Source organism: Tachypleus tridentatus, chromosome 4 (assembly GCF_004210375.1).
Source record: "Tachypleus tridentatus isolate NWPU-2018 chromosome 4, ASM421037v1, whole genome shotgun sequence".
NCBI lineage: Eukaryota > Metazoa > Arthropoda > Merostomata > Xiphosura > Limulidae > Tachypleus > Tachypleus tridentatus.
In genome coordinates, this window is record NC_134828.1 from 118,518,322 (window position 1) to 118,533,488 (window position 15,167).

A 15,167-nucleotide genomic window follows, 5' to 3' on the forward strand; every position below is an offset into this window, starting at 1 on the left:
GCTCTGTCAAGGGGGGTTATCTGGACTGTAAGGTGTGGCTATACCTTCCTAGCCCTCTCAGAGGTTTGGACATACGAATGGCATCTTGTTATGGTTCTTTGATGTGTGCTTGTTGTGGTGACAAATAACATGACACTTAGAAGTGTCAAACTGACTCTCAAACCATCAGTTGTGGTGGTTTACACCCCTCTTACTACCAGTCTCACTCTAAGTGGATGAAGAAAAAGGAAGTATGATAATATATTTTACCCAAGGCTTGGATGTTATTGTTACAGGAGAAGTGCAGACAGATCTTTTAGTGCTTCCAACAGAGTCGTACTCAAACCATATGAAGAATCTTTTGCCCTCTATGGATGAATGAGTTGAGTTAAGGTTTATTGAGCTTCAGACTACCCTCAGTTGCTTGTTGCAGTGAACCACAGCAATTGGTGTTTCATTTTCTTTCTCCAAAACCATTTGTATGCACTTTTGTCACCAACAGGGTATGTAACCTGATCCTGAGCTTTGTCTCAGTGATGTTGTTCTTCCTATAGTCCCTAAGCTCAAGTTCTTGGAGCTAACCTTTGATCGTGAGCTGACTCTCATTCCACACATCAAGCAGCCAAGTGTACAAGAGCACTGAATGTTCTCTCTTTTTTCTTTTGGAGAGCAAATCAGTGTTAGATGCTAAAGATTTATTGTGACCTCATTCAGTCCAAACTGGACTATTGGTCTCTGTTCTATGATTTTGCCATAACCTTTGCATTGAAGATGCTGGACCTCATTCTCCATCTGGGGCTTTCTGTATTTTTGCAGTCTAGAGTTTATACATTGAATTACACAAACCTTCTCTTCATCTCTGCCATTTGCAGCCCCTCAGTGTGGATTCCTGTATGTGGTGAGGGAACCTCCGAAGGAAGGTTCTGTTCTTTCAGTTTACCTCTTTTGGGATCTAAAATCCACCTACATGTTTGCTGTGCATGGTGACCCGTGAAGGGGAGGAGAGGAACCTCGTGGTTGAGGGGTCCAACCCTAACACACTACTTTGGTCTTGAATCCCTACAGACAGGAAGCCTTGGAGTGGCCTTCCTTGGGTCAATTGGCTAGTCCACTTAGGCTAGGGTTAACCAAGTACCAGTGTTGGATGTTCTTAGCAGGTGTTATGGATGTTGTATCTGATGTCTGGTGTCTGGGTATAGTGCTCACAAAACCCTGGCATTGCTGCAGTTTCCTTGTTTGACATTGTAGTGCATCCCCTCGTAGGGCTCCATGGTGGGTGGGTTCAGTGGTACCAAATTATTCCTTTTTTATTGTGAATCCTCCAAATAAAAACTTAAATAAAATTGTGAAAACAGTTCATAGGTAAACGACCACATCTTAAAGATTCTGAGCAGCATCTTTAACATCTGTAACACCTTACATTCTCTTTCAGACAAACCTTTAGAGCAAATGTTTCTCTTTTTCATTCAGGAGGGACTTGCTGGCTCTCCAAAGTCAGTAAAGAAGCTTTGCTTTGGTGACATATTGGTGGAAACATCCACATTGCAACACAGTGAACTCCTCTTGCATTCGAAGGCAATTGAGGATATACCTATTAAGGTTACACCTCATGCTACTTTGAATTCATCACGAGGAGTTACTGTTGGGAGAGACTTGAAAAACATCCCTAGATCAGAGATTCTCACTGGTTTCTCCACTCAAGGAATTTCTGCAATGAGACATATCTCCACTCACAAAGATGGAATTACAATGCCAACCACTGTCCTCATTCTGACATTTACATCACCACATTCACCTGCCACCATCAAAGCATGTTATCTTAATTGCAGAATACGGCCATGCATTCCAAACTCTCAGATATTTCCAGTGTCAGTGGTTCAGTCACTCAAAGGTGTCATGTCGTGGTTCCTTGATGTGTACTTTTTGCGGTGGCAAGGACTATGATGCCTATGAGTGTGAAACCGACCCTCATTGTGTCAGTAGCAATGGCTCTTACTCATCCTACTTTCGTTCTTGTCCTAAATGGTTGGCAGAAAAAGACGTGTAATGTTTAAAAATGATTCAAAACATCACTTATCCTGAGGCTCGAAAGTTGCTGTCCACTACTACCTTGGGAGTGCAGACAGATCTCTCTGGCCTCCAAAAGAATTGTTCTCAAACCAAATGAAAAGTCTTTTGATCTCCATAGCTAAAAAAGTTGATGAATCAATTTCAAAACCCATTTCTGTCCCTTACATACATTCCAAAAAATCTCAATATCCACTTCCTTTGGTTCTGGGTACAAGCATTTCCTTGGATACATGTTCTTTTCCCACCCCAACATGCAAAACGATCATTCATTTAAGTTCTCATTCACTGGAATCCTCTTCCAACAGCAAAGACCTGCCCAATTGAACCAGGGCAGGATCCATGGAGGTCGATAGAACTCCCTCGAATAAAGACAGTAAAGAAAAAAGATGTGGTCATATACAGAAGGGTTCTCCACTCAATTCACCTACGAGTAAATAAAACTGGCCAAAAGCACTGATTGGTTCCTACCATCCTGTATGTCTTTCTTTACAATAAACATTTCTGAAACCTACCAAAACAGTCACCTCTCTGCAGTTTTCTTTGTGTAGAAATCACAGGCTGTGTGATGGATGAATGCACTATTGGTTGATCAGCATGTGCCCACTCTGTCTTTGCCACTCGATACACCTTTGAAGGCTGTAGCCATCTGTGTTTCCTTCGATTTGTACCATCACTGTTTGATCTCTATACCTATTGCCTGGAGAAACCTGTGATCAATCAGACCTGGATGCTCTCATTGAACAGTTGCTGTATCCCTTTTTAATCCTGGAGGACTTTAATGGACATCATCCCCTCTGGAGAAGTAGTGATATTGATGGGAGGAGTTGCTCTGTGGAATGTATGCTCTCTGATCACAACTTTTCTCATTTCAGTAATGGCTCTTATACTTATTTTCATGCACCTAGTCAGTTCTTTACTGCTACTGATTTCTCAATTTGCTCCCCTTCACTATTCTCCCACTTTTCATGTGGGATTGACAATAATCCATCAGGCATTAAACATTTTCCTGATTTTGAGAGAGACTGGCTGTGGTCGATGCCACCTGACCCGCATGTCCCGGTGGAAGCTGGATCAAGCAAACTGGCCCTCTTTCACTGCTCTTGCAGAACTTAATCCTGCCATCATCTGTAAGCCATCAACAGATGATTGTGTGGCAGCAGTAACTGACTGTATTATACAGGCAGCTGCTCAGTGTATTCCTAAAACCTCGACACATTTTCTACGATATCCTTGTTTGTGGTGGAATTCTGCCTGCTACATGGCACAGAAGGCTCAAAAACGGGCCTGGGATACTTTTCATACCACATCGCTTTCCAGCAGGTCCATGCACATGCTCAGTGGGTAAGACGTCCTTCAATTAAGTTCGCAATCAGCATATCTTCTACCACCAGTTCCAAAGTCACATGGGGCAAGATTTGAAAGGTCAGTTAGCAATATAATTCTGTCCCCCTCTCGATCTTGTTGTCTGATGGCCAGGAAGTAGCTGATACCCAGAGCATCGCCGATACTCTAGGTGAAAGCTTTAGCCAGGTATCTAGCACTTCTGCTTCATCCTCCACCTTCCTAGCCCACATGACTCGGGCAGAGCTATCACCTTTCGAGCTGATTGTCTCTATAACTATAATCGTCCCTTTACACTAATGGAACTCAAACTGGCCCTTTATTGGTCTGCAGAGATATCAAACATTACGATTTTGGTGTATACATTATGACTATACGCTCATACAGACAAATATTACGACTTGTTGCAACTCCCAAATTATTATATATTATATAGGCCTATGCAATAAAGTGATAAATTGTTCCCCCAGGGCTTGAAAGGGGTGAAAAGAAAATTTCTAGTGAGATACAAATAAATTTTGATAATAAATAAAAGACATAGTCGAAATGGCTACTTGCAATAATCATGTTTGTGCTTGAAATAATAAAAAATATTTGTATCTCCGACGTCTACCAGTAGTTTGAGTGCAGTGCTTCTCCATACTGGGTACGTGAGGGAATCCATAGTTACGTCATCATTGCTTGTCAGCCAATCAGTGCTCACATAGATGGGTATTTCTCGTTTTCTGAGCGGCATAGAAACACCAATGCAATCGTTCACAAGATGGAAAAAAAGAGGCCTCGTTCACCAGATTGTATTGTTTCTGGCAAATCTAAAAGGACTAAAACTGTGAAAGGGCTCTGTCTACAATCATTACGTTCAGTCATTTGAAATAGTTGGCATCTCTAGGTCTGGCAGAACATCAGTCAGATCTGATGATGTACACTATGAAATGTTGTGCCATCTATCTCCTGCTTCTCTTGCTATTCTTCTGATTGTTTTCAACTGCATCTGGCAGGAGAATGTTTATCCTGATGTCTGGCACCAGACTACTGTCGTACCTTTCTCTAAGCCTGGGTTACGTGGCCATTTGCCCATTTTTATTAACAATTTTTTAATGGACAGGCGATTCCAAATTTGTGTGGGGGGTCGACACTTTCTCGTTCTTTTTTACAGGAAGTTGGAGTCCCTCAGGGCTGTGTTTTGAGTATCACACTTTTCAGAATAAAGATTAATGTCATCACTGAGTGATTCTCTCTTACTTTTGCAAACAGGCTCTATGTCAAAGACTTTCACATTTCATATCAGTTGTCAAACATGAGATATACTGAGTGGCAGCTAGAGACTGCCCTCAATAGTTTACTGAAGTCGACCATAGCAAATGGTTTTAACTTCCCTCTCTCCAAAACCATTTGCATGCACTTTTGCTGCCAGTGGGGTATTCACCCTGATCCTGAACTCCATATCAGTGAAGCTCTGCTACCTTTGGTCCCTGAAACAAAGTTCTTGGGGCTTATCTTTGACCCGTAAGCTGACCTTTATACCACACATCAAGCAGCATCCTGTCAAATCTACAAGAGCACTGAACATCCTCCATGTCCTCTCTTCCACCACTTGGGGAGCGAATCAATGTTTTATGCTAAAGATATATTGTGCTCTTATTCGATTCAAACTAGCCTATGGATCACTGGTCTACTGCTCTGCCAGGTCTTTAGCTTTAAAGATGCTGAACCACATTCATCATCAGGGACTTTGGCTCTGCACCTAGACTTTCTGCACTTTTCCCAGTTGAGAGCTTATACACACAGTCTCATGAACCTCCTTTGCATCTCCACCGTGTGCAACTGTCTTTACTGTATGCTTCAAAACCACATTCCTTACCAAAGCATCCCACCTGGGAATGTGTTTTCCTTCCTTTTTCAGAACAGACAATCTGCTATTGCTCCTCTTGGCCTTGATATCCAGGAGCAGTTGGATGAATTGGGTCTGTCCTTGGATAACATTGCAGTATCCACTGGTCAGCCATCCCACCATGGCTTATTACAGTCCCCAAATGTGACCTATCTTTAAGTTATCTGAGAAAAGCAGACACTCCTGATTAGAAATACTGTGTGTTATTTTCTGAACATCTTTTGAACCATCTTTCCATTCCTATTTATACAGATTGTTTTAAATCAGGTGACTCTGTGGGCTTAGCCATGGTTTGTTATGGTTCAGTGGTTGCACGCAGCCCTCTACAGCTTCTGTGTTCACTGCTGAACTGTACACCATTTATCTTGCCCTGGATCACATAGAAGCTAAGCAGTACTAAAATTGCAGTATTTATATTGACTCAGTTCTTTATTGGCCCTGGAATTGCTTCACATTAGTTCTCACTCTGTTCTTGCCAATATTCAAAACCAAATGTCCCATTTTTCTTTAACGTCTACTTCTATCCAGTTCTTCTGGATACCAGGCCATGTTGGTATTTGTAGAAATGTTCTCGCTGATACAGCAGCTAAATCTACCTGCTGTGGCACTGTTATACTTGTTTCATACATGGACTATGGTCCTGTATTCAAGGCTCGGCTTCATGCAGGCAGATGACTTGGAGTGAGCAACATGAAACAAGCTTTTTCAAATAAAAAACATTCTATTGAACTTTGGCTGTTCTGCTTCCATAAGGATCAGAAAGAGGAAGTTGTTCTAACTAGACTATGCATTGGTCACAGTTTTTAACTCATTGTTTTATTTTATTTGGAACTGATGCACCAGTGTGTAATTTGTGTAACACTCAGGTCACAATAAGGCACATTATACTGTCTTGCCATCGTTAGGACAGCACCATTTTAAACATGTTCTGTCCCAATGTTTGTCCATAATGTTAGACAGTGCTATTGATGATGGTGACACTGACCACCTTGGAAATGTTTTTAGTTTTTTAAAGGTCACTAAACTTTTTAATGCTATTTAAGTTTTTAATTTATACATTAGACCTTTTTTAATATGATTCCCTTTTAAGAATCAAAGTACATGTAGTTCAATTTGAAATTAGGAAATGGACATAATGTCAAATATTTTGAAACCAGGACTGGAAAGGTCAACTTCAGGTAACTAACGCTGCTGTTTGAACTACCCGTTAGTCATCTTTGCGAGTTATAATAATTAAAATTTTGCTACAAGTCTTTTTAAACTTGTATTACTTTAACCTCTTAAAATGGCCATAAAGTTAACTCGAAACCAGGACTGAAAAGGCCAACTTCAGGTGACTGATGGTGGTTTTTGTACTTACCTGTTAGTCTTCCTGATGAGTTATGATAATTACAGTTATGCTACAGAAAGTCCTTTGTAACTTGTATTACTGTGATTTTTTCTCTCACTGCTGAAGACTAATGTAAAAATTGGATTTAATGCTATTTATGTTTTTAGTTCAAAAATTCAACTTTGTTTCACCTTAATTTTTTTTACGAATTTTAATAATTTTACTTTAATTTTAACTTTTTTCAGGAGTTTTGGCACAGAGAGCCTAGTTATTTTGCATCATAAAACAAACCAGCCAACGTCTCCACTTTATTATGATTCTTCCTCCTTCACCTATTTCCTTATCCATTGCCATGCTTGGTTAGAACTTTAAAGTGACTTCACATAGTCTGACTTGTGCTCTATTGAGTCACTGTCAATATACCACCTTTCTCTGAAGACATATATTTCCTTCTCGTTCTTTTCTGTAATCACCATTGTTTGAATATATATGTCATCAATATTTCCCACACACACTTTCTTCCAAGGACTTTGACTGGTCAGGAAGGTGGTCAATTCTTTCTCTTCTGTCAGCTCTTTCTTTTATCTCTTGTTTATATTCATTCAGAGCTGGATCATCTTCTGTTTGTGGTTTAAGCTGTGGAGTGTTATTTCATTGTTTATGTTCATTCAGGATCATTTTCTGTTTGTGGTTCAAGCTGTGGAGTGTTATGTCATTGTTTATGTTCATTCAGAGCTGGATCATCTTCTGTTTGTGGTTCAAGCTGTGGAGTGTTATTTCATTGTTTATGTTCATTCAGAGCTGGATCATCTTCTGTTTGTGGTTCAAGCTGTGGAGTGTTATTTCATTGTTTATGTTCATTCAGAGCTGGATCATCTTCTGTTTGTGGTTCAAGTTGTGGAGTGTTATTTCATTGTTTATGTTCATTCAGAGCTGGATCATCTTCTGTTTGTGGTTCAAGTTGTGGAGTGTTATTTCATTGTTTATGTTCATTTAGAGCTGGATCATCTTCTGTTTGTGGTTCAAGCTGTGGAGTGTTATTTCATTGTTTATGTTCATTCAGAGCTGGATCATCTTCTGTTTGTGGTTCAAGTTGTGGAGTGTTATTTCATTGTTTATGTTCATTCAGAGCTGGATCATCTTCTGTTTGTGGTTCAAGTTGTGGAGTGTTATTTCATTGTTTATGTTCATTTAGAGCTGGATCATCTTCTGTTTGTGGTTCAAGCTGTGGAGTGTTATTTCATTGTTTATGTTCATTCAGAGCTGGATCATCTTCTGTTTGTGGTTCAAGTTGTGGAGTGTTATTTCATTGTTTATGTTCATTCAGAGCTGGATCATCTTCTGTTTGTGGTTCAAGTTGTGGAGTGTTATTTCATTGTTTATGTTCATTTAGAGCTGGATCATCTTCTGTTTGTGGTTCAAGCTGTGGAGTGTTATTTCATTGTTTATGTTCATTCAGAGCTGGATCATCTTCTGTTTGTGGTTTAAGCTGTGGAGTCTTATTTCACATAACTTCTTTTTGTGGTTCCTGTTAGTGTTATGTCTTGGGACTTCTCTTTGTCCAGGGACTTGCTGAATAAATCTGTCAACTCTTCCAGTTGGTGTATTCTTTGCTAGATATTGATGCTCACAGGCTTTCTCATATTCCACCACTTGTCCCACTCTTTGTGTCACAGTTTAGCTGACCCTCAGACAAGGTCTTCCATAATGGCATGTTTGACCCCCTGCGGTTGCCATTTTTGAACCTAAACACCATCTTTGAAAAGGGTAAGCATATTTTCTTTTTCATCACCCTCTTCACATTTATTGGATTCTGCAAATTAGCTACTGTCACTTCTGAGGGTATGTTTATCTCCTCAAATCTGCATTGAGCTAGGATATCTATCCTCCCTGGCTCTTCCAATACCCAGTGTCAAGATGGAATGTTCTGCAAGATCCCTTGAAGTATTCTTGTTGTATTAAATCTGCAAACTGTTTGATATAGAATGTACCATTTCATGGACTGTCATGGAAGAACTGATAGAAGAGACTATCCATTGTGCATGCCAGCTTTTCATAATGAGGTTTCATGGTTACCCATTGCATTGTTTCCTGTAAATAACATTTCCAGTGGGTGTCCAGTGAGGACCTAGGCCCTTGAGGTCGTCCTAAACCAAATTCTCTTCTTCTTCTTAAAGTGGAGCACTACATTCCATGGAGGCCCTACCATCAGGTGTCACACTTCATGGGTTTTTGGTTTTTGCAGTTTTGAAAGGGATATCATTTCATTACAGAATTCTAGCTATTCTGTGCACAGAGGTTGAGATGTCATTTCAGATGTTAACATCTTCAATCTCCCTTACCTAAAAATGCATTTCCAATATAATTTAAGTAATGCTATTTGTACTTTTGTTACACTCATAATAAATTACATACTGATTCATGTGTTTAACCTATTATCTTACTGAGATAACTGGTTAGATTAAGATATTTTTTGTTTATAAGTTTTTCTCAAAGCAAGTACATATATACGTATAAAGTGTAGAAAGTCTGAGAATTTTACTGTAGAAAAATTTTGTACTTAAAAAAATAAAGAAAAATATACATGTGGATAGACACAGAATATATGGCATGTTAAATGGATAGACACATAGGGCATGTTAAATGGATAGACACATCGAATATATGGCATGTTAAATGGATAGACACATAGAATATATGGCATGTTAAATGGATAGACACATCGAATATATGGCATGTTAAATGGATAGACACATCGAATATATGGCATGTTAAATGGATAGACACATAGAATATATGGCATGTTAAATGGATAGACACATATGGCATGTTAAATGGATAGACACATGGCATGTTAAATGGATAGACACATATGGCATGTTAAATGGATAGACACATCGAATATATGGCATGTTAAATGGATACACATCGAATATATGGCATGTTAAATGGATAGACACATAGAATATATGGCATGTTAAATGGATAGACACACAGAATATATGGCATGTTAAATGGATAGACACATCGAATATATGGCATGTTAAATGGATAGACACATCGAATATATGGCATGTTAAATGGATAGACACATATGGCATGTTAAATGTTTACAATGCATATATTTGTACTAATGTTTCTGTATGTTTTCCAGAAAGAAGAAACAGGCTTGAGAACACCATATACACAGAATCCACGGTCAATGATGTTTTATGAGTACCACAGTGTATTTTTTGTATGTAGAAAGACACTTTCGTGATTGGAGTGTTGCTGGGAATTTATGTACATAGTAACGGTTATCAACAAACTTTGTGTGGGGTAGGACTTCAGGACTAGCATCTTTTATATTTTATTATGAAACTGCATCAAACATGCTATATTTTATAGATGCACAAAGTTTGCACATATTTTTCATAGCCTGAACTGTCTGTATGTCTGAATTAAAATGTGTTTATGAAAGTTTTAAAGTAGTGCATTGAAAAACTAAACAAGCCAACATATAAATAGAATTCTATAAGCTAGAACATTTGGGATCTTTGCTTTTTAGATCAGACTTTGGTGTGCTTTATAGCCTACATTTTAAAACTGTTATTAAAAGTGGCAGTATAAGGTTAATTATTTCAAGCTGTGTAAGTTTCTTCATATCTTTCTGCCACTAATATTGAACAGTAGTACATAGTACGTTATATTCATGCTGTAAGCTATTGTTAGAAAATGACTCTCTTCTGAAACTGGTCCTCTAGTCATGATAGCATAAAACCAATGTGAATATTCATTCACAAACTGTACATACACAATGTGAAATATTTACTTGTAATATGTACTTAACCAATTAGCAAGTAAAACAATTGTACATTGTTGTTGGAAACTAGCTAATAATCCATTAAGTAGCAGCATCTGAAGTGTTTCAGATAAATTTTGTTACACATATAAATGAGTTATTGAAATAGAAGATGTGGATTTACGATGTATGTATATATGCCTATGAGTTTTTCGTATGTGCAACTGTTCAAATAATTTCACCAAAATATGCAAGGTGTATGAGTCCTTGTAAAGTTTGTAATTTGGGTATTTCAATTTAAATACTTTGAATGTTGTAGCTATACCATAGTGGCCTATAGATAGTGTGTTTGTTTTACAAGCTCCACAGTTTAATAGAAACAATTATAGATACAGTTTATTGAAGGAAAGAACAGTGTACTGTAAATACTGGAGGTAGAAAAATTTAATTTTGTGTTTCAACTTAGTGAACACCTAATGAAGGCTGTAATTATAATGAATGCAGAGTTACATTCATGACCATTACTGTTCATTGAATTCAAGTAAAAAATTACATAATTTTTGTATTTAAAATTATTTTCACTTCATAATTTTTGTGAACAGTGTAAATTATTTTTAAATTCCTCTGAACAAAGATCACATTCGAGAATTCTCTTACAGTTGATTAATTACGTTAACGAAGTTATAATTTATTAAAGTCAAAGGTAGTATTGAGGTCAGTCTGAAAAGTTAGAGCTCAAAATAGTGTTCATGTGAAGATAACTTGTCCATTCTGTAGTTTGTAAATTACGTATGTAACCTTTAAAACCTGCTAAATGCATATCTGGAGTTCTTTTTGTATCTCTGTATACACTAACGTGTATTTTCTTTATCATCAACCATTACAGAAACATGATAATATCAAATGCCTAATAATATGTTGATGGCACTATGTACAAGGTTAGAGTTTTTATACGTGATTGAATATATGATTCTGCTACAAAATGCTAATAGTATTATGTTATTAAACTGAAAGAACTATCTTTATTAATTAGTAACCATTGTTAGTTCATGAAAACAAATTCCCACTTCAAAGTGGACAAATTTTCTTGTGAGTTTTAATAAAAGTCTTCATGTACTATTTCAATATATTTTTTGTCTACTGTATTTGGATTACAGATATTTTCAATTTGACAAATTAACTATTTTCTACTTTACAAAAGATAATTTTTATTTATTGGAGGGAAGGTTAAAATGTTGTATTTGTTTTATTAATTACAAGTTCCTTTTTATTATATGATCCAAGCTGTATAATAACACAGATATGTTATTAATGTTTGGTGTTTCTTTTGCTCTTCAGTGTAACAAGTAGTGTTAGCGAACTTAGTTGTACTAGGTAATATTCCAATGACACGATGCTCAAGAGATATGTATATTGTTTTCTCCAGTATATATAACAAGAGACATGTATATTGTTTTCTCCAGTATATATAACAAGAACTTGTCACCAAAAGCATCTTACACAGCTATTCTCTGCAACTAACTGATTAGAAAGTCAATTATCATACACAACAAAGTAGTTTACTCACTGATCAACTAGTGATTTTGTTTGATTAAGAACAGCCTATGGTGTCTATATAAGCTGACTGATGCCAAAATAAAAACTTTATTTGTTAATAGTGTTACAAGTTACATCATAAACCTTGATGTTTTTATATTCAGTTGAATTTTCATGTCAAACATGATGGGTATCTTTTGCATATTTCTAAAGCAACTCGGCTATTATGCTGTGGTACAGTGCCTTGGTTAAATATTTACATTAAACTATTGTTTAAGGTAAGCATGAATTAAAGATGGTTCACTGAGTAAGGTAAAATATGACAGCTCTTTTACAGTCATAAAACTGTATAGTTATCGTTTTGTTTATCAGATACCTCAGGACAATTTAAGTTCTAGCATTCCATATTCAGCAGATCTTTGACCATCTTTGTATTTCCTCTTCATGCTAAAATATGTATTGTGTGTGATATAATATAAATTGTTGTACAAAATTACCAAATATGGACAAGTTCAGCCTATACAGGTCTCCGTGTACAATTTACTATATAATATGAATGGATGGTGAATAATAACATTTTACTTAGTTTTAACTAGATTTCATAGTTTTAATTGTTGTTTAGTCAAATGAAAAGAATGGGTTAGTTTGAGGAACAAATAACATTTTAATGAAACTGAACAACATGTATTTTGGAAGTATACATGTATTACATTAATTTCCCTGTACTAAACACACTTGATGTATTGCTATTTCTGAATAGCAGTAAATAAAGAAACTAGAATTATTAATTATTCGTTTTAGTTCTAATACAAACGAGACTTTGAATGTTGACAACCCAAAACCTTAGATGTGTAAAATGTGAATTTCTAAATGTCCACAAAAGAACATAATTGCTGTAACAGCACATAATATAAGATTTAACATGATAATGGTTTTGTATGATTCCACTTGTTTAGTTTCCAGCACATGAAACTACGTATGAAGCTACAATTTACCTCCATGTTGTAGAGACAACACATGTAAACAGTTTGTTTTACATATGTAATATACAGAGTTGTAGACTATCTCATTTACCAGTTTACAGATTCATCACCTTGTCTCCGTTCTACGACAACATTAGAGAAATCATTAGCACATATTGTAATGTAAGATACAGAGTTGTTGACTATTTGATTTAATAACTTACAGATTCATCACCTTGTCTCTGTTCTATGACAACATTGGTGAAATCATTAGCACCAATATTGTAATTTAATTTAAGATAGTGTTGTTGACTATTTGATTTAATAATTTACCGATTCATAACCTTCTCTTTGGTGTACGACAACATTAGTGAAATCATTAGCACTAATATTCTAATGTAAGAGAGAGTTGTTGACTATTTTATTTAATAATTTACATATTCATCACCTTGTCTCTGGTCTACAACATTAGTGAAATCATTAGCACTAGTATTGTAATGTAAGATACAGAGTTGTTAACTATTTTATCTAATAATTTACAGATTCATCACCTTGTTTCTGTTTACGACAACATTGGTGAAATCATTAGCACTAGTATTGTAATATAAGATACAGAGTTGTTGACTATTTTATTTAATAATTTACAGATTCGTCACCTTGTCTCTGGTGTACAACATTAGTAAAATCATTAGCACTAATATTGTAATGTAAGAGAGAGTTGACTATTTTATTTAATGATTTACAGATTCATCACCTTGTCCCTGGTGCACAACATTAGTAAAATCATTAGCACTAATATTGTAATGTAAGAGAGAGTTGACTATTTTATTTAATAATTTACAGATTCGTCACCTTGTCTCTGGTGTACAACATTAGTAAAATCATTAGCACTAATATTGTAATGTAAGAGAGAGTTGACTATTTTATTTAATAATTTACAGATTCGTCACCTTGTCTCTGGTGTACAACATTAGTAAAATCATTAGTACTAATATTGTAATGTAAGAGAGAGTTGTTGACTATTTTATTTAATAATTTACAGATTCGTCACCATCTCTCTGGTGTACAACATTAGTAAAATCATTAGTACTAATATTGTAATGTAAGAGAGAGTTGACTATTTTATTTAATAATTTACAGATTCGTCACCTTGTCTCTGGTGTACAACATTAGTAAAATCATTAGCACTAATATTGTAATGTAAGAGAGTTGTTGACTATTTTATTTAATAATTTACAGATTCGTCACCTTGTCTCTGGTGTACAACATTAGTAAAATCATTAGCACTAATATTGTAATGTAAGAGAGAGTTGACTATTTTATTTAATGATTTACAGATTCATCACCTTGTCCCTGGTGTACAACATTAGTAAAATCATTAGCACTAATATTGTAATGTAAGAGAGAGTTGACTATTTTATTTAATAATTTACAGATTCGTCACCTTGTTTCTGGTCTACAACAACATTAGTAAAATAATTAGCACTAATATTGTAATGTAAGATAGAGTTGTTGACTATTTTATTTAATAATTTACAGATTCATCACCTTGTCTCTAGTCTACAACAACATTAGTGAAATCATTAGCACTAATATTGTAATGTAAGATAGAGTTGTTGACTATTTTATTTAATAATTTACAAATTCATCACCTTGTCTCTTGTCTACATCAACACAAATTAAAAGTCCTAACATTCTTCTTGCAATTTGTTCAAGTTTCATAATTTTACCATTTTCAACAAGATTCTTCAAGTTCTCCTGTAATTTTACTTCAAATTCTTCATCTGTTCCTCGAAAAACCCGGCCACGTTCAGTTAACGTGCGAATAATAGCTATTACACACTCCAAGACATGTTCCCAGTAATTGCACTCTTCTTTAATTTGTCTTTCCAACTATTGTCGCAAGCCTAAACCTTGTCGGCGAGTTGAGTACGTTAGCATAGAGTCTCGGTGAGTAGTGCTTCTGTCATAATGAACAATTACAATAGTATTTCGCCACTCATTGAACCCTTCTCTTTCAACAAAACGCGAGGAAAGTCTAGGGGCAAAAAGAGCAGTAAACAGATCTTGTTGATGGCGAACGCGATAACCATTCTCTTGTATTGCTTATCATTGGCTTTTACCTCAAAGAGTGGTTTTTGCAAACAGTATCTCATTGGCTCAATGCCCGGCCAGATTTGCCAAATGGTCCGTCTCAGATTGTTCGTTCTTTTCGCAAATATACCACCAGAAGGCTTGGCTGGGTCAGGACATTTTGACGTCAAGATCGGATCAAGG

The 15,167-nt window shown here is 36.1% G+C and overlaps 1 protein-coding gene across 3 annotated transcripts in view; it reads left to right on the forward strand.

The window, feature by feature from the left end:
• Positions 1–12,716, forward strand: part of LOC143249947 (carnosine N-methyltransferase-like) — a 71,557-nt gene extending 58,841 nt beyond the window's left edge. For 2 of the 3 annotated variants that reach the window (XM_076500572.1, XM_076500573.1), the window contains exon 7: positions 9,766–12,716. In XM_076500572.1, coding sequence (XP_076356687.1) covers positions 9,766–9,870 — 105 coding nt within the window. In that variant the 3' untranslated portion in view covers positions 9,871–12,716. The remainder of the gene's footprint in view (positions 1–9,765) is intronic. The other variant, XM_076500574.1, reaches the window with a different exon arrangement.
• Positions 12,717–15,167: the final 2,451 nt, after the last annotated feature.